Consider the following 25,416-nt stretch of genomic DNA (forward strand, 5'->3'; position numbering starts at 1 on the left):
AGATGAAAGAAACCACCACTTCCTACCACTGAGGCCTTTCACTGTGGAACAGGCTACCAATGTCATCAAGAACACACCTCTCATAGAAGCTAGCGAGGAGAGAGCTGGGGGGCACAAGACTGCCCCCCACTTCAGGTTCCGGGGTTGGCTGCTGTGTGGGAGACTGGGGTTCTCAGTGCTGGTGGCAGGGATGATCCGAGCTGGGGTCTGTGCTGTGGGTGACGTAGTCCACGTGACCTCAGGTCGGGGAGTGTGGCCATGGGAGGGACCGGAAGCTGGCCAGCGGGTGGCATCAGGGAAGCGGGCTCAGGGCTGCCCAGCTGCCCTGTGCGGGCTCTGCCTTTCCTGTCTTGGGGAGTTTGTGACCTGGTTTCTGTGGCCAGTGAAATCGCTCAGGTGGCTCGATGTACGATTCCTCCTCCGTAAGCCTGACTGGATGTGAATGAATAAACTTCAGCCTGATCCTTGCAAGTTGGATCGCTGAGCCGTGAGAGCCTGACTTCATGGAACTCCCCATGGCAGCCTGGGTCTGTGAGTGCTTCTCTCTTTGTTCCTTCTTTCTCCCCCTCGGGAATGTGCCAGGCTTCTGGGTCTAACACACATTTCAAGTCTCTGCCCCTGAGTTACCGTATTGTCGAGCATCCTAATGCTCTAGTAAACATTTACTAACTAAACTTTTGCTTATATTTCTTCCCACCTTTTAGCTCTTCGATATTGCTTTATTCTCAGAACACTGCCTCTCTGGCGAGACATGCTTTTTCCATCCTCAGGACTCATCTGTGCCTCGGACACGTGGCTCTGTGTCCCTGAAAGGCAGCCGGTGGCCTCGCCGCTATGCTGGCTGCAGACTGCCCTGGGCACTGCGGCCCTGCTCAGGCATTGTTGACCCAGGTGACTATCTTGACTCCACCCAGAGCTACTAAGTGACTAGGGCATGTCCCCACCCTTCAGCCAGGCACTGGCACCCAGAATTACCTGGGTGGTGGTGGTGGGGTGATTTCAAGGAATTGGTAAGGGAGGTCAGGAGGGGGATCATTCAGAGCCTTAACTGGTTCTCTTTTCCCTCCGGATTTTCCGCGTCAGCATGATTCACCTCCACTGATTTGATAACACGTCTTTATTCTCACAGTGCTGCTCAGTGCCGGTCCTCATTATCACAGCAGACAGTGGGGCTCCCCAAAATCGAGATGGTTGCAGAAATGAACAGCTCAATAATGGTGAATGTCATCAGCATAACCAAAATGCCCTGTAACGAAGAAGAGAGAAGATGGAGGGAGTGGAGCCCTGCGGGGCTGGGCAGTGACGACTTTCCTGAATGCGGGGAGGCCACCAAGCCCAGGGAGAAATGCCACTACACATCAGAGGCCACCCTGCTGGCTGGCACGGCTTTCTTTGCGAAGCTCTTTAAAACATTTTTTTTTATATTTTTATATTATATGTATGTATATAATATATATATATATATTTATATCTTTCTTCCTTTTGTACATTTTTCATCTCAGTTGTAATCCCCATGGACTTCCCACCACCACTTCACCCGTGAGTCATCATCATCCCACCCCAGTTTTGATCCTGTTCCTCTCTCCTCCCCCGTAGAATGTCTCTGGTTTATAGTTAGGATGGACCGTGATGGAATATTACTCAGCAAGCAAAAGGTAAACACATGCCATTTGCAGCAACATGGATGGAGCTGGAAGAGATCATGCTCAGTGAAATAAGCCAGAAAGAGAAAGAAAAATACCGGATGGTATAGCGGGAGTATAAAGGACCGGGGGGGGGGGAGTCATTGTAATAAAGTAAAAACAAACATCAATTAACAACTATATTAATTAAACTATAAAGTTCTGTTCAAACTTTTTGTCTTTTCATTAATTTCAGGGTGCTTCATATATGCTGGATGTGGGTTCTGGTGAGACTGATCAATGGGATATAAATCCCACTTCGTGCCTTGCTTTTTGCTCTCTGTTTACATGCAAGAAAATAAAAAAAAAGTTTAATTTAAAACACAGAGATAGAATCAACACATAATGTGGTGTCAATTTAAATTTACAGCATCATGACATTGTGTGTCTCTTCTGCTTGCTGGGAGTATCCTGAGATTACCCCAGTTAAAATAATTTGAAAAAGAAATCATTTCATGTAATTTTAGAATACGTCTGCCAAGGCCACTTCTGGCTTCCTTTTGATCTGTCCCATCTTTATTGCAGCTTCACTTTGGAAGAGCATTTCACAGACATAAGACAATCCAGCATCTCCAATGTCCTGCCTGGCTTTGGGGCCTCCATGTGATCCGCCCGTGGGAGGTTTTCATCATATGTGACTGTCATGTGTGTCTACCCCTTCTTCTGCAGTGTTCAGGTGTTTCTGTTTATCTTCCTGCCCGCACTCCCCATCCCAACACTTTGCCTGTTATGTTCCTGTTTGCAGGCTACTGCTTCACTCATCTCTTTAAGCCCAACCCACCACTGCCAGACCCAAGCTCCGTGTCTTCTCTTCCCCCGGTCTCCTGTGACTGAGCACTTCCTAAGGCTTGGTATTTCTCATGATCACCCTCTGAAATACGTTTCTTCTCTGCAAGCTCCCTTTGTGGAAGGTGGCTCATTTTCAGCTTTCTCTGCAATTTCTGATGGGCCTTGTGGACATTTTTTGGTCTCCATGTAGAGGAAAGAACAGAAATAAAGGGCTATTTTCAGTCTACTCTGTATTACTAGAAGTTTGGTTGACTTCTGACATTGGAACTATAAAACTATACAAGCTCTATAGTTTTTATAAACTATAAAAACACCCCCCTCGGGATTCTACAGCATACCTAGACTGTGAAGTACTGTATCCGGCTAACCCTCTATTTTCCTTTTAGTATATGACTTTATCTCTTATACACCTCTTATCTCTTAAACTTTGTGATCAAGAACTTCAGAAAGGTTTATAGTTGTTAACTGATGCTTGTTTTTACTTTATTACAATGACTTTTCTTTTTTTCCTGGTCCTTTACACTCCTGCTATGAGTGAAACCATCTGATATTTTTGTTTTTCTTTCTGGCTTATTTCACTAGGCACGATCCCTTCCAGATCCATCCATGTTGCTGCAAATACATACTCTTATACTTACAGCTTTTATAATATATTTGCTTATATTAGCTTTTATGAAATGTATTTTATGTCCTCTACTCACCTGTGAATCCCTAAACGTGGGGAGTTATAATGTGTGAATTTTTCTATTCCATAATGCCTGGTAGAATGTCCATCAGAGACTATGGTTTCTGTAAATGTCTCTAAATAAAAGGAAATGCCCTGTGTCTGCGTGATGTCTTGGAAGGTGCCGACTGGCTGCTAATACAGCCGTGGTTTACCCCATTCCTCACCATACCTACAATGCAGCCTACTTACAACGAATAAGGTGGTAACTGCCTGGCACGGTTGAGTGTTTTTAGAAAAGCCGCATAAGTAGTCTTGATCGAGAATGAAAGCGAACGTAAGGAGGAACAATCCAGCCATGGCTGCCACCGCACTAAGCAAATTCATTAACCGGCTCATCCTCACCTGCAAGAGAAGAACCCGCGCAGGCGCAGTCTGAGTCTCCCACGAGCAGTGAATGGCGCTGGAGCGCTGGATTTCAGCGACAGAGCCGCAGCGTGGGCGTGTGAGGGTCACTGCACCACTCTGAGCATCAGACCCTCATTCACAAATGGGGGGCCAGTGGACTCTTCAAAACATTCCCGTCGCCCACAGTCTGTGCCTAAATTCTGTCCCATTTCACTGAGGGGTGGGATGCATGCCCGGCAACAGAGGCATTTGAGGGCAGCCGTGTTGGAGTGCCATTTATTGCTCTGCTAAAAGTCAGGATCTACTTACATTTTGGGTTATCTCTGGAGTTAATGAACTAGTATAATCCAAAGCAATTTTTATATCGTCCAAAAACTACAAATGGATGGATGTCCTTTGCCGAAAGTAATTTATTGGTTTATTAATGATTCTTCGAGAGAAAAAGCATAGCCTACTTATGAACAGGTGTCCTTATGAACATAGTCTACTAAAGAATTCGCATTCGTTAACATATGCTTCATTCCGAGATGCTGCTGTGAGGCGTCAGTGGGGTTGTCTATACCGTGTGCCTATCGTATGAGTTAAACCAGCGCCCATCAGTCTGTCACTGATACTTAGGAGGCACCAAAGTTACTTACAGGAATACTGAAAGAAAGAATGAGTGAGTTACAGGAATACATTTTGGCTGGGGTTGTTGCCTCAGTGTCTTCACACATAAGCATTAACCTGATGAAACTAGAAAACTCACTTCTGGTGCAAATGTTTTCTGATTCTATGGAAGAAAAGCAGCAAATGCTACTGATTGGAATTTGTCAATTGTGGCATTCTAGTGACTTCATGATTTTCCACAGTATGTTCAAGGCTAGCATGAATTATGTCAAAGTTAGAGCTTTTTAATAAAGGGGAAATAGAACTCACCAGAGTTTCTGTGGTTCTTCTTTCCAGGGCAACCAGGAAGGCTCCAGAATTAACAAACTGTTAAGAAGAATGCATCTCTTAGTGGCACATTAGCAGCCATGGACACACAGAACCAGCCTCTCCCTGTTCCTTCTCCTCCTCACCTCCCTGACTTGCTCAGCCCTCAAGCTAGTGGGAGGGTGAGCTGCTTTATGTGACTGTCACAGTCCAACAGTGGCCAGAGTGGACTAGACATTTGATTTAACCTGAACTATTACTGTGAACATGAGAATTTAAAAAACCTCACTGGTTTTCATGTTCTCATCTATCATCTGCTTAGAGTTGGGGTGGACTCAGCATTGGTGCCACGACCCCCATTATCTCTTTCTATATATGGCCAACTTTCAAGGTAGACTGAAAGCATTTTGAAGGAAGGGCTCACGTCCTTGCACCCTAAATACCAGTTTATACTGTACCAGTAACTCACTTTGAATGGATGAATGGACAAATCAAGCGAAGAATCAAAGAAATATTCCCAAAGGAACTTAAAGACCCAGTGGATGGAATATCAGTAACTCTGATGACTTCATTGAGAAAATAATGTCAAAGAGGCTGATTTTATTCAGCATTTTGCAAAACATTTTGTGCTGAACACACCTCGTATTGTAACCAAGACTCCCCTAATACCTATTAGCATTGATGAAATCTTATAGTGGAAAAGTTCAGGATGGAATTCTTCACAAGCACAAACGCTGGAGATGGGGGTAGGAACAATTAACAGATTGTAGCTAAACCAGCTATGGAAGACTCCAGAAATCCAAAAGGGGGCTAGAAAAGTTTATCAGCCAGAAGTGGGGCAGCGATGATTCTGGATTTTACAAGGCCAGATTAATCTGACCCGAACGTGATCATTTCCACTATAGCTCCATCAAAGAACATGATGCAAGAACACAGCCTTGTTCTTGCCCTGGCAAAACACAGTCTTGTTCTTGAAGTCTGCCCGCTCGCATCTATGCAGGCTTCTCTCTCTCCTGTCCTCCTCTTCAATACACTTGCTGTGTGCTAATGACTGGGAACATCTACCGAGTTCTTTCTGAGAGGTGCCCGGGAACCCCATGCACCGAATCCCATCACCTAAATGCCATCATCATGGCTTCACACTGAACTGGACTGCAATACTCACCAAAATGGAGCTCCAGAAGGGATATCCAGAAAGAAATATAAAGGGGAACCTTGGCTGTGGGCTTTCAAGAATGAAAAGCAAAACAACTCCAAAAGAAAAGTTCAGTAGTCCAAGCAGGATCTGGACACTCTGTAAAGAGAGGGAAAACTCATGGCGAGGAAAAAGCAAAACAGTGGTCTCTCTTTTCGAAAAGTTAACATGTTCTTTTGGCTTACGAGAATTAGGCAATTACCCTCTTTTATAAGTTATAAGGGAAGGCATAGTAGAAGTCAGCCCCTTTGTGATTTTCCTGTGTATTTTCTTGATTCTGCTACCTGGCACGTGGCGATGTGTGAAATTATTTAAATCAATGGTCCTGAAAGTGAAGTCATATATTGACATCATTAGGATCACTAGAAATTAGAAATGCAAATTATCAGGCCTGAGCCTTTACTTACCAAATAGAATTCCAGGTGAGGCTGAGAAATTTTTGGCTTAAACTTTACAAGCCCCAAGGAAACGCAAATTAAACTTACCTTGAGAGAGAACCTGACAGCCATTAGCATGGTGGTCAACAAAAGAGAAAGAGCAAATTCTGGTAAGAATGTAGGAAAAAGGAACCCTCTGGCACTTCAATGGGGTGGGAATTGGGACAGCCACTATAGAAAACAGCATGGAAACTCCTCAAAAAAATTAAAAATGGGACCTCTCTGTTGGCGCAAGGGGTTAAATACCGCACTAGGAAGCTCTCCACAGCCACTGTAGCAAGAGTTTGATCCCAGCCCAGGGAGCTGACCCACAGGGCGCAGCAGACCTCTCCTGTCTCCCTGCTGCTCCCCTCAGCAGTGGATTTCAGTATATCTGCCTGTTCTGCTCCCCACTCTGTCTCTGATGAATTCTCTTACCACCCCCTCACACCTCTGGCCTGCTCCCCAGCTCTTGTATGCATAAATAAATGAATCTTTCAAAAAAAATTAAAAGTGGAGTTGCTCTATGGTCTAGCAGTCCCACCTCAAAGTATCTAGTCAAAGAAAATCAAATCATTATCTCAAAGAATATCTGTGTTCCCATGTTCACTGTGTCACTCACAATAAACAACGGCATCGCTTCGAAATAGCATCCCCTTGGGATTGTGGCTCCCTGATGAATTTTGGGGATCACAATCACTCGGTGCAGAGCACAATACAGAGAATATATTGGCACAAGTCTTTACTTACCCCTATGACTTTCAATTTTGCAGAAATCAATTTTGGATCAGGGATGTGAGAACCATAGCTTGTTTCTGAAACTTCTATGGACTGAATGTCTGGGACAGTGACTTCTGGAGGAAATATCAGAAACACAGGTGTATCTGCGGCACTGGAATACATGGTGGCGGAGTTGATATTTTGAGGCAAAAAAATCTTAGTTGGTACTTTGGTCGGTCTAGACCATCTTCTTCTCCGGTACCAGAGCTGCGTGGCGCACTGGCATTGCTGTGGGTCGTCTTGGAATCATAGAATCGTAGAGTCATACAATCATGGAATCTCAGGACCAGTCAAGTTCTCAAGAAAGTCCGCGACTAAAAGGAGTAGGAGAAGGGCCCTCCTCGGTGGCACAGTGGGCTGGAGCGTAGCGCGACGAAGCTGGCCGCTGCCACTTCAGTGCGAGTTCGATCCCTGCCCCGGAGGTGACCCACATGGCGCAGCAGACCCCTCCTGATCTGCCTGTTGCTCCCCTCAGCAGTGTACTTTACCAATCTGCCTGTTCTGCTCCCCACTCTGTCTCTGGTGAATTCTCTCACTGCACCTGTACCCCAGTTCTATATGCATAAATAGATAAAAAATATTTTAAAGAAAAGGAGTAGGACGGGGTTCAGAGGGCCGGATGCGTAACCTGACTGAGTCAGGAGCTCACTGAGACCTTGGGCGAGTCACCTCTCCCCTCCTGGGCTGCCTCCTCCTCCCACGTACAGGCGGGACTAGCCGACTTGTAGGGATGCTGTAACCCCATGAGTGAGTGTCATGAACATTCATTCCAGGTCTCTATCTTCAGACAAACAGAGGCTAAACCTTTCGCCCCACAGAATTAATCAGCTGCTCCTTGCAGTAGACACAGGGGCCACTCAACCTGTTGACTTTGGTCTTTGCCCCCAGCTCTATTAGCTTGCACTGTGAACAAACCACCCCCAAAGGTAGAGGCTTAAAACTACCACCGTTTGATTTGCCCACGATTCTGTGGGTCACATGGGTGTTTCGACTGGTCTGGGCCAGCTGCGCCCCCCTCTTTGGGGTTTTCTCATCATGCATCAGCTGGCAGTCGTGGGTGTGGCTGGAGCTGGTGACTTTGGGGGGGCTTCAGTCATCCAGAGGGGGTAGGCTCTTGGCTTTCCTCTGATTTGCAAGTGTTTCTCAAACCCTACGAATGTCTTCTTGACCTAAGCAAATTGCAGACACATCCCTGATTTGAGGGGAAGGTAACTGACTCCATATTTTCCTGGGAGGCCCTGTGCTGTTATATGGCAAGGACAGGAATGCGGGAAGGGGGGAGAACTTATGTCCATTTATATACTGCACCTTGTCACCCTCTTAATGAGACTGGGCCGTCCTCAATCGAAAATCCTGATGTAACTACCTTCGCCACTTGCCTGATAGAATGCTTGAAAGGACCACTGCCTTTCATTTTTAATTTACTTTCTCATTCAATTTTTCAAAGACACAGAATCCCTAGTGGTACCCCATGAATGATGATTAACCTGGTGTCTCCCCCAGAGGTCCAGCTGTGCCTTGGAAAGGGCAGGGTAGACATGAGGGAAGGGAGCAGCCAGTGCTGCTATTTGTCAGAAATCTGGAAAACGTGTAGTCTTAGCCTCTCGATGGCCTGCTTCTATGGCTTTTGTGGTTTCACAGTATGTCGGGCTTTTAGATAAGATCAGCATCTGTCACTGTGTCATGCTGCTGGTCACCATTAGACTCTTCTCTGCCCATGGAGCGGCTTTTCAAAAGTGATAACATCAAGAGCTTCTACAGAATCGGCTCAGGCAGGCACTTGGAATTTCCCACTGGTTCTCTGCTGACATAAAGTCTCTACTTCCTATTCTCTGCCTTGTGTAGAGACATTAGAACTTCCTTTTGTGACTAGCCTGGGAATTTTTCTCTTAAAGAAGCAAATGCACTTTGTTTTAGGGGTTCACATGGGATTTTTTAAAAAGATTTATTTATTTATTTATTTTTTATAACAGTTTATTTTTACATCATTTTGTACATTTTTTTTTCCATCTCAATTGTAATCCCCGCGGGTTTCCCATCATCAAGTCACCCGTGTGCCATCACCAAAATCTCGTGCACTTCTCTCCCCCTCATCCCCCATTTTGACCCCATTCCCCACTCCACCCCCACAAAATGTTTCTGGTATATGGTTTTTCATTATTTTTGTTATTTTCTCACCTGGTCCCTTACACTCCTGCTATGAGTGAAACCATCTGGTATTTTTCTTTCTCTTTCTGGCTTATCTCACTAAGCACGATATTTTCCAGCTCCATCCAAGTTGCTGCAAAAGACATGTGTTTCTCTTTTTTGGTTGCTGAGTAATATTCCATTGTATATATGTACCACATCTTAAAAAAGATTTATTTATGCATCCGGAACTAGGGTACAGGCCAGAGGTGCAGGAGCAGTGGGAGGATTCACCAGATGTCGACAGAGTAGGGAGCAGAACAGGCAGATCGATGAAGTACACTGCTGAGGGGAGCAGCGGGCGGGTCAGGAGAGGTCTGCCGCGCCATGTGGGTCACCTCCAGGGCAGGCGGGGATCGAACTCACACTGAAGTGGCTTTAGCTTCTGAGTGCTGTGCTTTAACCCGCTGCGCCACCAGGGAGGGCCTCACATGGGCTTTTTTTATTCCTTCACTCTGTTCTCCACCCTTCAAGAGATAAAAGGCCTGCCTTAGTCTGCTTGGCTGTTACAACAAATGCCATGTATGGGCAGCGTGGTCTAAACAGCAGAAATGTGCTGCTCACAATTGTGGAGGCTGGAAGGTCCAAGGTCAGAGTGCAAGCTGTTTTGGTTCCTGGTATGAACTCTTCTAGGCTGCAGATGGCTGCTGACTCACCACGTGTTCACTTGGCCTCTTCTCAATGTGTGCAGAGAAGAGCGAGGGAGCGGGCGAGCACAGAGAAGCCACTCCAGTGTCTCCTCTCCTAGCCTCCATCCTCACGACCTCAACGCACGCTAAGTGCCTTCCAAAGGCCCCATCTCCAAACAGCATCTGAAGGGGGTTACGCTTTGACAGGTGAATTTTGGGTGGACACAATTCAGCCCCTAGCTGGGAGATAATTTGTGTAACTCGGAATAGATACTTGGTTGGTATAAAATAGACGAAATAGATGTCACAAACAGCAGTAAGGACGGGGAAGAGAAGTGTACAGCTGTGTGTGCCTATGTCTACCCTGTGCCAGGTGTTCCCGGAACCCTGCAGGGCTCAGTTTTCCTGTCTTCACAACAGTTCCATGCTGGGAACTTTCTTCATCTCTTATCGCTGAAATGGAGGCACAAAAATTTTAAGAAACTTTACCTCCATAGCCCAGCTAGTCGTGTGTTATTAGAACAGGAGTGTGAACCAGCTGGTTTGGATTTAACCCTGTGGACTCGGTTTGATACTTTATAGAGCTTTGCCCCGAGGACCGAAACATCTTTGTGTGATAGCTCAAACCTCATGTGGCTGAACTGTAACTCCACTGCTGATTCCTAGTAGGGGCAGAGGGCTGGAAAAACACCAAGGAGATAGGGGAAGGGCAAAGTTTATCTGTGTGTATGTTGGTGGGGGCAGCAGAATGAGAGATAGGGCTTCCCAAATGCCCAAATGTAGCTTGTGAGTTGATGGAGGGTTTAGTGGGTGAAAAGGATCTTCCTCCTGTCTCTGTGATCCACCACTAGATTACCTTTTAGGTAATGGGAGATACCTACATGCCCTCCAGACATCTAAAGCACAGGGAGACATTACCTCAACAGAGATAATTCTTTCTACAGAGGGTCTCTGAATTGCACAAATGTAACAGTTTAGTTTCTTGCTAATGACACGTCTCAAGGAGGTGTACATCTGTATTGCAGTCATTCTCTTGAGCTCAAAATCTGAGTAAGGTCTTTAGTCTAATTATAATGTACCAGTGTCATTACCTAGTTTGGGCATGATGCTACAGTTCTATGTCAAATTTCTCAATGGGATACTGGTTATGATAATCTTGGGTGAAAATGAACACACTGACTTGAGAAGATATGTGCCCCTTCTGTTTATCATGCCATTATTTATAATTTCCAAGATATGGAAGTAATGTATGTATCCACTGGTGGATGAATGGATAAAAATGTGGTATATTTGCACAATAGAATACTATACAGTCCGGAAAAAGAAGGAAATCCTGCTATTTGTGACAACATGAATGGACCTGGAAGGTATTGTGCTAAGTGAACTGTCAGAAATAACAAATGCTTTGTAAGTTCGTACACATGTGGAATCTTCAAGAACAAAAACAAAATGAGCTCACAGATACAGAGAATAGGTCAGAGGCAGGTTGTGGGAGGTGGGCAAAATGAGTGAATGGGGTCAAAAGGCACAAAGTTACTGTTATAAATTCAATCACGGGAATGTAACACACTGCATGGTAACTTTAGTTAATAATGTATTGCGTTAAGAAAAATACTCGGGAGTACGAGAGAAACTCAGAAGCTAACAAGGCTGCAGAAAGGAATGGTTCATGATTCCAAGCATATCAAAGACTCAAGGAGAAAGAGGATTGGGAAAATGTAATTAGGCTTGGAGGATGGAGGGTATCTGATGGCTCTCAATCACAGTTTCCTTGAATCATTGAGGCTGAAATTATATGTCTAAGGGTTGTTAAGTTAGAAACAGACATATAGAAAGGAGAGCTTCCCTCAGAAACTTCAAGTCTCTTATTCTTTCCACTAGAGCTTCTGCATCTCTGTCCCTCCTGCTCCCTACTTGTCTCTAGGTATGTTTCATTCTCTCTGCATACATCAAATTCTGTGGCCATCACCACACTCTAACTTATATAAATAACTAGAGTATAAACCCTCAGTACAGTTGGGGGGCACAGGGAGGCTGAAACAGCCATATGCAGGAATGATGGGGTTGATTTTGATCTCTTGCTGACTTTTGGCTCTTGTACCACATGACCATACTCCCGGTTGACCCGTCGAGCTGTCAAACACAGAGGCGGCAGCAAGGGCTGAGAGCACCACAGGAAAGTAGATCCATTAACCGGAAGCTGTGAAGCAAACTGGTGATGATACATCAAAACACAAACATCGATAATAGAGTTTAAAAGTGAGTCATTCCCTCACCCCCAGAAATTTCCATAGAGTATTAATTTTTGGTTTGTTGCCATTTTATTTTAATTTAGAACAAAACCTTTGAGTGTTCTGTGGGCCCTTCATTTCATGTGCATGAATAAGGTAGCAGCCAACTGAGGCTGGAGAAGATGATGCCTTTCCCCCCCAGTTTGGAAGCAGCATGGCGCTTGGACAGATTCTGCGTGTTAGTCAGAGTCTTCAGAATGCTCTTTTGGATAGCAGGAGGTAGACGTCAACGGCAAATCATCTTTGTATGAAGATGAGCAGAGAGAAATGTGCTGCCCGTTGCGTTCTGAATCTGTATTGGAAAAACAGGTTTGCACTGAGCTTTGCCCAGAGGGACAATGAAAATCTACTTTCATGTCTTCGAATGGTAGGTCGGCTCGTCTGGTGTCTCTTGCTGGCTTGTCTTCTTTTTGGATCCTACTGGGAGGAAGATCTTGCCGACCCTTATCTTGATAGGGACTGTATTGGAATGGGATGCTTTGTAATGGCTGATTTAAGTGTTGTCGAGCTACTAAGCGCGTACCTTCAGCTTCTTCGAACAGAGCTTTCTGCTGGAGGAGCTCCTTCTCCAACAGGGCTTCGGCTTGCCAGGCTTCGGTTCCCACGTTTAGGGACTGCTGCATTTTGAGTTGCAATTCTTGTGCTCTCCAGTCTGTGTTTTTCCAGCTTTCAGCCATCCAGTTTTGGTACTGTTGCAAATCTTGCACTTTATTGTCTGGAGCTTGCCCTTCTGGGTCTGGCTGCTTTGGAGGTTCCTGTTTCTCTGCTGGCTCTTCTGGGGCTGGCCAGTTTTCATATCTGTCCTCTTGAGTCTGCTGTTGCTCTTGTTTGGGAGGTTGTACTTCATAGATCTCGGGCTCCTCTTCACCCTCCCCACGGGGAGGTTGCTCCTTTAGGGACTGGTCGCTTTGAACCACATAATATGGAGCTTGCTCATCTGAGGGCTGCTTTTTGTCTAGTTCTACTTGAACATATTTGTCTGCGAAAGAGTATTTCTTTGGCGATATTCTGCCTCTGAGGTGCTGTTCTAGGGATTTCCTCCTTGGGGATTGCTCACCTTTGTCTTTATCATGTAAGGCATTCCATTTTGAGTACTTTTTGCTGTGGAGTTCAGCTTCATGTTTCCAGCCTTGGGTAAGTAACATTACTTCTGACTGGATGTCTTGATATTCTACATGTGCACCATCCTGGTTGTCACATTGGATCTTTTGTAGTTTCAGACCTGCTGTCTGTTCTACATGTTGCATATTATCTTTTAACAGGATATCCTGGGTTTCAGTTACCATGGTTTGTGATGGCATGGACTGCAGCTGATATGTTGGATCTGAGGAAGGTAAATCTTGGGATGCTCTGTCTTGGATTGTTCCCTCTTGAGATGCTCTGCCTTGAGCTGTTGTGTCTTGGGATGCTCTGCTTTGAGCTGTTGTGTCCTGGGATGCTCTGCCTTGAGCTGTTGTGTCCTGGGATGCTCTGCCTTGAGCTGTTGTATCCTGGGATTCTCGGCCTTGAGCTGTTGTATCCTGGGATGCTCTGCCTTGAGCTGTTGTATCCTGGAATTCTCGGCCTTGAGCTGTTGTGTCCTGGGATGCTCTGCCTTGAGCTGTTGTATCCTGGGATGCTCGGCCTTTGGTTGTTCTCTCTTGGGATGGTCTGTCTTGGGATGGTTTGACTTGGGACGGTCTGACTTGGGATGGTCTGTCTTGGGATGGTCTGACTTGGGATAATAGCTCTTGGAATGGTTTGTCATCAGGGAACAGGGCAAGAGACTTTTTGATTTGGGATTTTGAGAGTTCAGATAGCAACTTTTGTACTGACAGGGTTTCGGCTGACAGAAATTGGGGTGGTGAATCTTGGGGTGGTAAAGTTTGGAGTTGTACATAATGGGATGAAAGAACTTGGTGTGGCAAGGATTGATCCTGTGATAATTGGGCTTGCGTTTTTGGAGGCTGTCCAATATCAAGTTTTAGGTCTTCATCATTAACTTCTTTAGATTTCCTATTACTCCCTGAGGGTGTAGATTTTACCCCAGTTACTGTCTCATAAGGTTTTGAAGATGACAGGTTGCTTTTTTGTTGTTCATTGACCAAAGTTATGGAAGGTACATAATAATTGTTGTTGCTTTTCTTCCCTGACTGTTGGAAGGCTAATGGATTTCTTGAAAGTCTTAACTTGTAGAAAGTATAGCCTCCAAAGAAAACAGGTTGTATGTTTGCAATTGAATCACTGGAAGACTCTTCTTCAAGCTCAAATTGTAATACAGCATTTTCATCTGCTATAGATAGTTCACTATCTTGAGCAAAATCTGAAGGCAAGAAAAACACAATCTGAAAAACCAAGAGGGGTGGGGAGAATGTTACTATAACAGAATCATGTTTGATTATTTTCTTTTAGCTTTGGCAATTCACATTATCTCTGTCTTAAGATAGTAGATGGGAAATAACATCTAGGTGGTGAGTCAGTAAACAAATATTGCCTTTGCCATCAACTCACTGATTTCATTTTGGATAAGTCAACCCCTCTATTATCTCAAATACTAAATTGGGGGATTTGATTATCTGAAATATTCTTCCTATAATAATATTAAAAATGTTCTAAGGCCCTTTTAAAATCATTCATTTAATGCTCATATGTTCAGGTTTATAATCATTTATTGATCACCTATTAGATGAACTAGATGCTGGAAGTCAAAGACAGATGTTGGCTTTGTCCATAGGTGCTTACAATTAAAACAGCATACAAATCGCTAAGAAAATGTTGTTTAGTAAATTCTAACATAGGAAATGGTACTGAATGTTTTGTGGGACTGTAGAAGATGACTTAATTCTAAGAGAGACAGGCAATGTTTCACAGAATGAGTCTTGTTTGATCTATGTCTTGATGGGTAAGTTGGAATTCTTTAAGCTAAAAGATGAGGAAAGAAGATATGCAAATTCCAGGTAGGACAGTGGAAACAGTGAGCACAAAAATGCAAGGTGTGGTAGAGCATAGTGTGACGCCAGTGGGTGGCGAGGTATTGGTGGATGGTAGGTGCTAGAGATGAGGTGGTTATATTTTGTCCTGTTGTCTTGTTGAAACCTGGTCACCAGCGTGATTTTATTTTGAGGTGGAGCCTCTGGGGAGAGATTAGATAGGGGTGGAGCCTCGACAAACAGGATTAATGCTTCTATAACAGGGATCCCTGACATCTTCCTTGCCCCTGGTCCTCGATAGGAAAGGAGGTGGCTGTCTTTGAACCAGGAAGAGGGCTTTCAACAGACATTGAGCCTACCATTACCTTCCCCTAAATTCTCTTTCCCCAGAATGAGAAATAACATTTGCTGTAAAAGCCATCCACCCAGTCCAGGATATTTTATGAATGGACTAGGCGAGAAGACCTGGTTTTTCTTCACAGACAAGTGAGCTCTACTGGAATTTTTTAAACCGCTAGGTAATAATTCAACTTTTAGTCAATGGAATTTTTTAAACCGCTAGGTAATAATTCAACTTTTAGTCAATGGTTCTGGTTTTTTCAGTTTGTTTTCAGGAAGGGTTAGCATTGCAGAACAGTCTGCTGATATTTGGCAGCCCCTGTCCTGAATTGTTCTGGAACTCCGAGTGATTAAATAACCCAATACTGTTACTTAGTTGATTAATGGCAGCAAAGTTTCCTAAAATAAAAGTCTCCACATTCTACGACGCTATATACTTTCATTTCCAGTTTGTTTCTACACCTCTATTTTATCTCAATGAGAGAACTATCTATATGAGGATAGATGGTACTGTACTTTCTTTTTTTTTTTTAAAGATTTTATTTGTACATACAGAACTGGGGTACAGGCCAGAGGCTCAGGGGTGGTGAGAGGCCTCAACAGAGGCAGAGTGGGGAACAGAACAGGCAGATTGACAAAGTACACTGCTGAGGGGAGTAGCGGGCGGGACAGGAGAGGTCTGCCACGCCATGTGGGAGGCCGGAATCGAACTCATGTGGAAGCGGTTTTAGATTCTCAGTGCAGTGCTTTAACCCGCTGTGCCACCAGGGAGGGCCGATAGATGGTACTTTTAGGGCTACTTAACATTGTTATTCTTCCAAACTTCTAGCTTCATTTGAACTGCATTCCTCTGGTAGCATGAAGTATAGTTTTTCTAACTTTGTGTAAACTCTTAAGTGCTACAATTTTAAATTTACAAATCACTAATAATTTAGGACTACCAGGTGTTACGCAAGGTTGCAAAATCATTTCAATTGTTCAAGGAGGAATTGCTATAACACCCCTTTGTAGTTATTACATTTGTTTGTAACTGAGAGATTGACATTGATAACCTGGCCAGTGTCACAGAGCAATGTGTGAACTGATGAAATCAGTAAAGAAAGATAAAGCAGGCAATATGCATAATTTGTAAAATATATATGACTTATAAACTATATAACTAGTTTAGTTTATAAACTGTATTTATATAGCTATATATATATATGTATATATATATATTATTTCTGGAGCTGAAAAGCAAACCAAATATATGCTCTAGATCTACTCAAAGACAGATTTGAGTAGGCAGAAGAATTAATGAACTTGAAGGACAATGACATTATTGGTCTGAGGAACAGACCAAGAAAAGAACTAAGAAAAGTGAACAAATCCTAAGGAATTTGTAAGATTTCAATAGATGCATTGTGGGACTCTTAGCAAGAGAAGTAGTAAAAACAATATTGAAGAAATAATGACTTAAACTTCCTAAATTTTATGAAATACAGAAACATACAAATCCAAGCAGTTCAGAGAACACAGGATGTTAAACCAAAGTGACCCACACCCAACGCTTCACAACCCCACTACCGAAGGCCAAAGACGGAGATTCGACACTCCAGGAGAAATGAAAACACACGTGCACACGAAGATATGAGTTGAACTGTTCCAGGTGACCAAAAAAAGTCCATCAAGATTAGATAAATGGATGGTGGTAAATGGTGAACCCATCTGTAAAAGGAAAGGATTGCTCATCCCTGCAGCAGTGTGTATGAATCTTTTACACACGTTATTGAATGAAGGAGACAGATACAAAGCAGACTTATTGTTCCATGTAGATGAAGTTGGAGAAAGGGAAAACTAATTGAGGAAACTGATCTATTGACTGCAAAGAGATCCCAAGGAAGCTTCCAGCGTGATAGGAATGCACTACATTTTGATTGTGATGCTAATGAAACAGGTGTGTATGATTTGCCAAAGTTCATTGAATGAGTGACTTTTGTTCTTGGTAAATATAATTCTCTAAAGCTGAAGTGAAAGAGAGAAGAAAATACCATAACTGACTGTTATTTAGAAAGCAATTTCTGGAACTACATTTCTGTAGTCACAATGGTGATGTTCTGTGACACTGGAGAGGCTACTCTGTGTCTTTTTAGCCTGTGTAAAATAGATCTGTTTCAACAGTTTTGTAAGTTGGTATTAAGCGATTATCATAATGCCCATATCGTAAGCATTCAATAAAAGTAAGCTATATTAATTAATATAAGTAAGTGTCTCAATTGAATAATTTCCCTTCTCTGCTGAGGGAACTGTTATACCCACCCTCACGGTACAGGTTCAAGCTCCCCACATTCCAGTAATAGGGGCTCCATGAAGTCTGGTCTTTCGTCTACTGTGGCAGGGAGCTAAGGGCTGTGTCTGAATAAAGATGGCTGTGACTAGCAGGGAGGGTGAGTAAAGGAAGCATAGCTGTCTCACAGGGAGGAATGAGCCAGCAATTTTATTATCCCACCCCGAACTTCCAAATTGAAAATTTTTAGTTCAGCTTCTGAGAATACTGTTCCCTCACCAACAGGCCAGAAGTCACTCTGAAAGGTCCCATTAGGAATTCACTCTCATAACGACATTGAACATACCTCATTTGACCTTGTCCAACACTTGCTTTTAAAGGCAGCGATGGTCACAGAGATGCTGAGCTCCACGATGCTGATGATCAGTAAGACCGACAAAATTCCCTACAAATAGTGACACTTAATGTATGACACTTGGAAGGAAAACAGTATCATTTTAGAGATTTAAGTCAAGGAGCAGTAACGCACTATGAACACAACTGGGAAAACTCTTATTCTAGATGCCTCTGTAGCCACTAGTGATTGGAAGAGAATGAATTTTCTTTTTAGGGCTTTCTGATAAGCAGGGATGCCAAACTCCTCTGGGAGTCAGGCAGCGATCTTAAATGAGCCAACAGGCAGGGGTCAGTAAAGGAAATACCATCAGGGGGAAATAAGCGATTTTGTACACTGGTTAAAAGTCACTTTTAGATAAGAAATGACTTGGTTTTAAAGGCTTAGACTCTACAGACAGAAAGAACTGGGCGCAATTGGGTCCAAAGTCAACTTAACCTGCATCAGTGATTGAATCTCTTTGACTTGGGTTTCCATGAAATGCATCTATGAGCAATGCACATTTTTTAGTAAAATTGAGAGGTATGAAGAGCTCACTGTAGTCTTACTGGCTTCAGCTGTTGAGCAAGATAGACCTAGTGTTAGTCTCTGTGGAGCTTACAGCATAGAGAAGGAAGCAGGCAGTAATAAATGACACACTTGTTTGCTTAACTAAATTGGGAGGAAGACTGAAAAACATACTGGGGTTACGTACTCTCTGGCCAAGTCTGCACTAGGAAAGGGTAGAGATACAATTGGAAGGGCCTTCTTAAGGAAGTAATATTTACCGGTGGAACTAGCAGAGTCAGTGAAATAAATCAGAAGGAGAAAGACAAATACCATATGCTTGTGCTTAGTGTGGAATGTAAGGAAACAAAACAGTAGTATTTGCCTACATATGGCATTTGGAATGAAAGTGGTATCATTTTAAAGATATAAGCTGAGGACTAGCTTAAAAACCAAAACAAACCCTAGAAATCTGATGGTGGATTTGAGGTGTCCAGAAGGAGATGGGTGAGTGGAGGGGACCAGAGGCTGGAGGAGGCCCAATGGACTGTAGTGGAGAGTAGGGGTGTCCTGATGTTGGGGGCAGTGTCATTAACATGCATTTGAAGAGGTGTGATCCTATTCCTCTAAATCAGGTTGTAAGGTGTACCAGTGCTACATCATCATAAGATGATGGTCTCACTAAGGTTAATGATGGAGGCTTAACAGGGTAGGTGGGAAGGAATCGGCACTGGGTAGGGACCCTCTGAGCGCAGCATATCTGGATATGCTGGATATCTGATACATTAAGGAACCCCAAGGCGTGGCAGGAATGCAGAGTCTGAAAGCTAAAGACCGAAGATAATGCTGGAAGGCGAGAGGGCTAACTGTTGGGACTTGGAAGCCTCTTAGGATTTGGGTCTTGAGTCCATGTTTAAAGAAAGCCACTGAGTCATGTACTCGGATCTGCATTTTTAAATGACTTTGGCCACAGTGTAAAATGGATTGATCTTTGGCACAGAACTCAGTCCAGGAGATACATAAAGTCCTCTGTTGTGGATAGTTTAGCTTATTTATGATGTTTGGGTTAAGCAAGGCATGGTGAAGTTACACCGTGAGATCTCAGAACAGGTTCTCCATGATTCTATGTACAGGGACCAATTTACTTTAAACCACCCAAGGCGGTGGATACTCTTGTTCTCTTTATTTTCCACAGGAGGAAAACTGAGGTTCTGAGAAGATCACATGTCAGACCAAAGTCACAATGTCTACGTGACACCACCAGGCTGCAAATCCAAGCACTGTAGCTCCCAATCTTCTTAAATGTCAACTGACAATATGTGTCCCACCAGTCTTTTTAGATGCCCATGAATATTTTGTGATTGGAGTCAAATGAATGGACTGACACACCGGAAACACAGACCAGGCAGGATCACGCGTGTTCAAAGTGAGATCACTTACATTGAACAGACTCCTCCCCATCACACATATTCCATCCAGGGATGGTTGCTGGCAGTACATGTGCTGATACTTGTAGCTGATAATGGTTAAAACGATGCCAGCTACCGCTGTCAACGAACTGATGATGCTCATGGGAATGGTACAATGTCTCTGGAAAACAGTTGAAAATCAAGTCAGATGGTTGTGCTTGAAAGGCTGATAAGTAAAACTGATTCATCAAAGCCCCAGGACAAACAGGTTTAGGTGGTGCCAGGGAGACAGGAAGTGAATGGGTGCTCTCCAGTGAATGTCGTCTTCCCCGCCACCATCTTTCACACTGGGTAAAACGGTATGGTAGCAAAAATAGTTTTGTCATCACACCTGGGAACTAGGACCTCCTGAAAGGGAACTAGTCTCTTGAAATTCCAATTTCTGTCTTTAAAAATGAGACGATGTCACCTGGTTTTAGAGAAGTGCCTAGTCATTCACTCAGAAGACATCTATCTTTACACTGCTCAGCAGCGATGAGCTGGCACACTGCCCAGACCTCAAAGGCTCAAAGGCACACAGAGCTGAGGCCCCACCTCCAGGTGGCTTGCACTCACTCCCACCGAGAGTCAAACCACAACCGACAGCCAAGAACCACTGTAACGGCTCTTCCTTGGGAGTGATTCCAACCCACACCCCTGGGAATATTTGGGCACTGAGGGCAAGAGAGAAATATAGTCACAGCCAATAGCAATTTTGAAGTAAGTTTTAAATTTTCCTTTTTAATATTTATTTATTTATGCATATAAGAGCTGGCCAGAGATGTAGGGCATAAGAGGACTCACCAGAGAGACGGGGAGGAGCAGAACAGGTGGATCTACTGAAATACACTGCAGAGGGGAGCAGCGGGGATACAGGAGAGGTCTATTGTGCCCTGTGGGTCACTCCCTGGCTGGGATCGAACTTGAGTGGTTGCAGAGAGCCTCGTAGTGCTGTGGCTTAACCTGTTGTGCCACCAGGGAGAGCCCTAGAAGTTTTCTTTCTTGCCCTCAGTGGCCCAATGTTCCCAGCGGGTGTGGGTGGGAATCCATGCAGTAGAGGGATGTAGAATGCCTTCCTGTAAGTAGCGAATCTCAGTTTTCTTGGTCCAGGGAAATGGGGACCATGGAAAGATGAAAGACTCATGGTGATGTTGACAGGTAGGAACGGACTGAACTGAAGAGCTGATGTGTAAAGATTTTCCCAGGAGATCTTTTAGTTAAAGTTTCGTACACTAAGAAGATTCAAACTGATGTAGAAGCCATGAAGTGCCTTACCACACATTTGTCCATCTTACTGTTTCCTAAGAGGTGTCCTGCAAGGATGAACTGTTGAGAAGAAGAGAGGGAAAGGTTAACAGGTAACACACTTCCCACCTTAGGATGTAATTCCTTGCGCAGAGTATCCCAAGGGGGGGCGGGGAGGGAAAGTAGGCACTGATGTCAGAAAAATAACAGTGCTGGCAGCTCCTTGCCAGGGTCATCTGGCAAGGATGACTCCCTTCCTCTCTAAGGTCCAGAAGCCCATTCAGATGTTTGGTTCAAGTAAGTTCGCAAACGCGAGGTAATTCTGGGCCCTGGGCCTCGAAGAGGGGCGGGTGAGCTGTGTCTACTCTGAGCAGATGAGCCGACAGGGACCGTCTCACCTCCAATATGGCAGCTGTCCTCTCGTGCTTAGTTGTTTCTTTCCAAGAACATGGAGAGTGTGGTACCAGTCAAAGACAATGAGAACTCTGTGCCCCAACATGCACCCATTTATACATATCCCGGGCATGGGAACCTCTCCTGTGGGAGCTGGCAGTGAAGCCAGGGGACATCTGCGTGCTGCAGTCTAAGGACATGGAAGTGACACTCTGTTATCTTTGTTACCTCTTGACTGAGGTAACACTGGTTCCACACTGTGTATGATTTAGAGGTTCAGGATCCCACCTGCAAGATGGAGGCTACCAAGGCAACCAGAGCCTTTGAAGCCATCTCGCCCTTCGCGTCCACCCCGCAGGGCGCCATCTTTCCCGCCCTTCTCCTCTGCTCCTCTCTGTTGGCTGTTGTGGGTCTTGAATTCGTTGCCGCCCAGAAAATACATGCTATTTCAAACATGACGCGTCTTCAAATGTTACTACCGTCTCTCCTTGCTCTGTGTAGTTTCACGTTCTCAGTGTGAGCAGGAGGGTTGGTCCTCGGCTGCCAGCCCCCCTGGCCGGCCTTATTTTGGGGCTCCACCGCTCACTCATCTTCAGTGGCTCTTTCCCACTTCAAGTACTCGCTGGGCTCATAGTATGTCTTCGCTAGAAGATGCCCTCCTCCCACCTCACTCAGCCAATGCCTAAAGCACCACCGACCCCCCCACACCAGATGAGTCCTCCCTCGAGCGCTCGCATGGGCCTGGGACTCTGCTTAACACGCTCTGCGTACACACGTAATAGCTTACCGTTGGCCGCTTTGCTTTCTCATTTTTTCAGTCTCTTTAACAAACCCCATTTACTTAGAAGAAAAGCAGTGGGTGCTTAGTAAATGCCTTTGTAACGAGAGTGAATTCTGTGGTATATGCACAACTTTACTCACAAACTGTTACAGTGATGTAAACCAAGGGTAACGCAATAAAACATTGCAAAGCAGTATTCCAGGGCCTCATTAATTTTTGTGACTGCAGATTACATAAAATCACCCCAGCAAAATTCTGTTGTGAATCACGGAAGTGAGGAGATGCTTGGGGGTGCCAAGTGGCGTGAGGAGTTTGAAAACCACGGTCAGGATTATGTTATTTGTATTTGGAAAATAAAAACACTTCTAGCTGTGTGGCAATGCAGATTATAGAAAAGGTATGGATGGAGTTTCATTGATTCTTTCATTTGCTCACTGAATCATTCATCCGAGAGTGTAATAGCAACTAAAGCCCATGATAGTCTTGTTCTCCGGGGAGAGTATGTTCTGGTACGGGAAACTGGTAACTCTACTCTTCAGTGTTCTGGCCCCAAATAGGAAGCCAGGGGTGGATGGAAATAACTCTGTGCTAAGAATTGCATTTTTGGTTTGTGTGTGACGCACATCATCGTCTCTGGGGATAATAAGGAGGTTGAACCATGCTAATCATCTTAAAATTCTCCTTAACTCATGAGACACTGACTCTATAGCTAGTGTAAAAATATTAGTTTTTCTCAAACCCCATTTTCTTATTTGCAAAGGGGAAATCTATCTGGTCACTCAGTGCTTCCATGTTGAAAAAATGCCTCGGAATGTCAGAAAAAAATGACTGACTGCACATTATTTACAATAGGTAAGCTGTGGCAGCAACCCAGCAAGCCCCAAAATAGATGACTAGATCAAGAAGATGTGGTATATATGCACCATGGAATATTACTCTGCAATCAAAAAGGATAAACTCATGCCGTTTGCGACATGGATGGAGCTGGAAGGGATTGTGCTTAGTGAAATAAACCAGAAGGTAAAAGAAAAATACCAGGTGGTTTCACTTGTAGGAGGAATGGAAGGGATCAGGAAAAAAACAAGTAATTGTAGTAAAGTAAAAACTGAAAGGTTCAGCACAGTTAAGAGATGGAAAGCAAGTTTCTGACAGGCACTTTATTGTGCTCCCGGGTGAGGTTCACCAGCCCCAAAGAGTTGAGGTCAGAGAAGTCGCACCTGTTGGGGAACATGGGTAAGCTTTTACAGGACATGGAAGCTGCTTTGCTTTGCTTTTTTTGAGACGATTAATCAGAGACACTTATCAGTGTGCCAGTCAGGCAGAGTTGATTCCCGGAATGCAGGCAGTTCCCAGGCTTGAGGAGGCTCCCAGGATGCAGAGAGTAACAGCCCCAAATGGAAATTCTCTGCCCCAACCTTGCCCGGTCGCCTCGACCTTACAAAAACCAAAATCAACGAACAACTCTAAACCAGAGACATTCTAACAGGGGAGCAGAGGGAAATAGGATCAAAACAGGGGTGGGAAGAGCACAGGACTGAGGTGGCGGCACAGGGTGAACTGGTGGCGGGAATTCCGTGTGTGTTACAACTGAGATGAAAAAGCATACGTTGGACCAAAATGAAGAATGATGTAAAAAATATATAATCAATCAATTCATTAATTAAAAAAAATGGCTGACTGCACACACAGGGCTGTGGAAACTGTAAACACTGACCCCAAGGAGCAGCTGGGCTGTGATGACCGCAGCAGCACAAGGCCTAATAGTCGCTTCTCTTGCCACGAACCAGACTGGCGGCTCACAGGGGACCCTCGTAAGAGGTTTTACCCCCAAACTTGAGGCAACGCCAACTAATCTTTGTTATCATTTTTCCGAAGTGCCTAACCAACAGTACTTACAATCAGTGCTCCCCAGAATGGATATCCTGTGATGAAGACAAGAGGAAATTTATGGGAGAAACTGAAGAAATTGAACAGAAATATAATTCCGATGGCCACCATGACCAGGCCGAGCAGGATCTGGATGACCTGTAGGAGAGAAGTGGGCCCAGAAGTCACAGGGGTGCCAGCTTCTGGATGCCACACCGACCCTTGCCCCTCACACCTCCCTCTACCTGACTGCCTTCTTTCCTTACTAACCAGGCTCAGGTGGTTAGGAGGAAGGTGTGCCCTTCCTTATTGCACTCACCTGCGACCCTCAGGTTCAACTCTCTCACCTTCATCCCTGCCTCCACTTCCCTTAGTGTTACCAATTTATCTCATATCACACAGGTAGAGGCCGACTCTACTCCTACATTGTACGTTTCTTAAAAACAGAGACTACAAACCATTCACTTTTGCAATTGTCCCTTTTGAAACACAGGCTAACCCCCCAACACATACACATTGTCCACATCTACTAGCTATTTTGGAAACTGAGGCCCAGCCCAGTTCTCTAAGAGCTTGTCAACAGCATTCTATATATGTGTGGAATACTACTCAGGCGTTAAAAATGAAAATTGTGACTTTTGAGACAAAAAGCATGAATTCGTTATGCTCCTTGAAATAAGTCAGAAGGAAAAAGATAAAAATTGGACAGTATCGCTTATGTACATGGGGCATGTACATAAAACAAAAGAAAGGTCAAGAAAAAGTGAAAAGGGGCAAGCTAGCCATAGATCACATGCCTACTGTGGGGGAAGGGGAATGAGGGGTTAAAACCAGGGAGGGAAGAGCACAAAGGATGGGGTGATGGTTTATGGGTGATAAGTGGCATGGGGAACTATGGGACTACAACAATGTAAGAAGAAAATGAATTAGTAAAAGAAAAGAAGAAGATAATATGTGAATCTTGAGGTGAGTGTGCTAAGTGGAATGAGCTAGAAAGTGAAGGTGGCTTCACCCATTTGTGGAATAGAAACAAAGAAAACAAATGAGTAAGACATAACTCTAGACTAGAAAAATAGGGTGGTTACAGAGAGGAAGGGGAGAGAAGAGAGAGAGAAATGGGGTGAGGGGGGTGTATATTGGCTTTGGGGGCTGGTGGAGGGCAAGGTGTGAAATGGCCTATATTCAGGTGTGAAATGATCCCCCAGTTATATAGTTTCATAAACCTATAGCAAATCAATGCAATTCGATTTTAAACGTTTCTGCAGCAGTGGCCCTCCCTGTGGTGCAGCGGGTTAAAGCACAGCACTGAGAAGCTAAAGCCACTTCCGCATGA

At 44.3% G+C, this 25,416-nt stretch overlaps 2 protein-coding genes across 2 annotated transcripts in view; both read right to left on the reverse strand.

Moving 5' to 3' along the window:
* Nucleotides 1-1,135: 1,135 nt before the first annotated feature.
* Nucleotides 1,136-6,972, reverse strand: MS4A5 (membrane-spanning 4-domains, subfamily A, member 5). Its single transcript, XM_004683401.1, has 5 exons — nucleotides 6,820-6,972; nucleotides 5,624-5,752; nucleotides 4,462-4,518; nucleotides 3,388-3,540; nucleotides 1,136-1,246 (listed from the first exon to the last, which is right to left on the reverse strand). The coding sequence occupies exons 1-5, from the start codon at nucleotides 6,970-6,972 to the stop codon at nucleotides 1,136-1,138; spliced, it is 603 nt and encodes a 200-aa protein (XP_004683458.1).
* A 5,163-nt stretch (nucleotides 6,973-12,135) lies between these two features.
* Nucleotides 12,136-25,416, reverse strand: part of MS4A14 (membrane-spanning 4-domains, subfamily A, member 14) — a 15,244-nt gene continuing 1,963 nt past the window's right edge. Inside the window, exons 2-9 of the mRNA XM_012725160.1 lie at nucleotides 24,114-24,242; nucleotides 21,074-21,124; nucleotides 19,791-19,940; nucleotides 17,817-17,915; nucleotides 13,852-14,280; nucleotides 13,014-13,143; nucleotides 12,480-12,935; nucleotides 12,136-12,248 (exon numbers count right to left, since the gene is read on the reverse strand). Coding sequence (XP_012580614.1) covers nucleotides 12,136-12,248; nucleotides 12,480-12,935; nucleotides 13,014-13,143; nucleotides 13,852-14,280; nucleotides 17,817-17,915; nucleotides 19,791-19,940; nucleotides 21,074-21,124; nucleotides 24,114-24,242 — 1,557 coding nt within the window. The remainder of the gene's footprint in view (nucleotides 12,249-12,479; nucleotides 12,936-13,013; nucleotides 13,144-13,851; nucleotides 14,281-17,816; nucleotides 17,916-19,790; nucleotides 19,941-21,073; nucleotides 21,125-24,113; nucleotides 24,243-25,416) is intronic.

Source organism: Condylura cristata, unplaced genomic scaffold (genome assembly GCF_000260355.1).
Source record: "Condylura cristata isolate star-nosed mole 26May11 unplaced genomic scaffold, ConCri1.0 scaffold00015, whole genome shotgun sequence".
NCBI lineage: Eukaryota > Metazoa > Chordata > Mammalia > Eulipotyphla > Talpidae > Condylura > Condylura cristata.

What these genes read in the sequence shown, in the direction of transcription:
- MS4A5 (XM_004683401.1), bottom strand. Translation starts at nt 6,972, where the DNA reads ATGTATTCCAGTGCCGCAGATACACCTGTGTTTCTGATATTTCCTCCA. An exon ending in GAAGAACCACAGAAACTCTG is followed by an intron (nt 3,541 to 4,461) that starts GTGAGTTCTATT and finishes CTTCTCTTGCAG; the next exon opens with GTGAGGATGAGCCGGTTAAT. An exon ending in CAGTTACCACCTTATTCGTT is followed by an intron (nt 1,247 to 3,387) that starts GTAAGTAGGCTG and finishes TCTTCGTTACAG; the next exon opens with GGCATTTTGGTTATGCTGAT.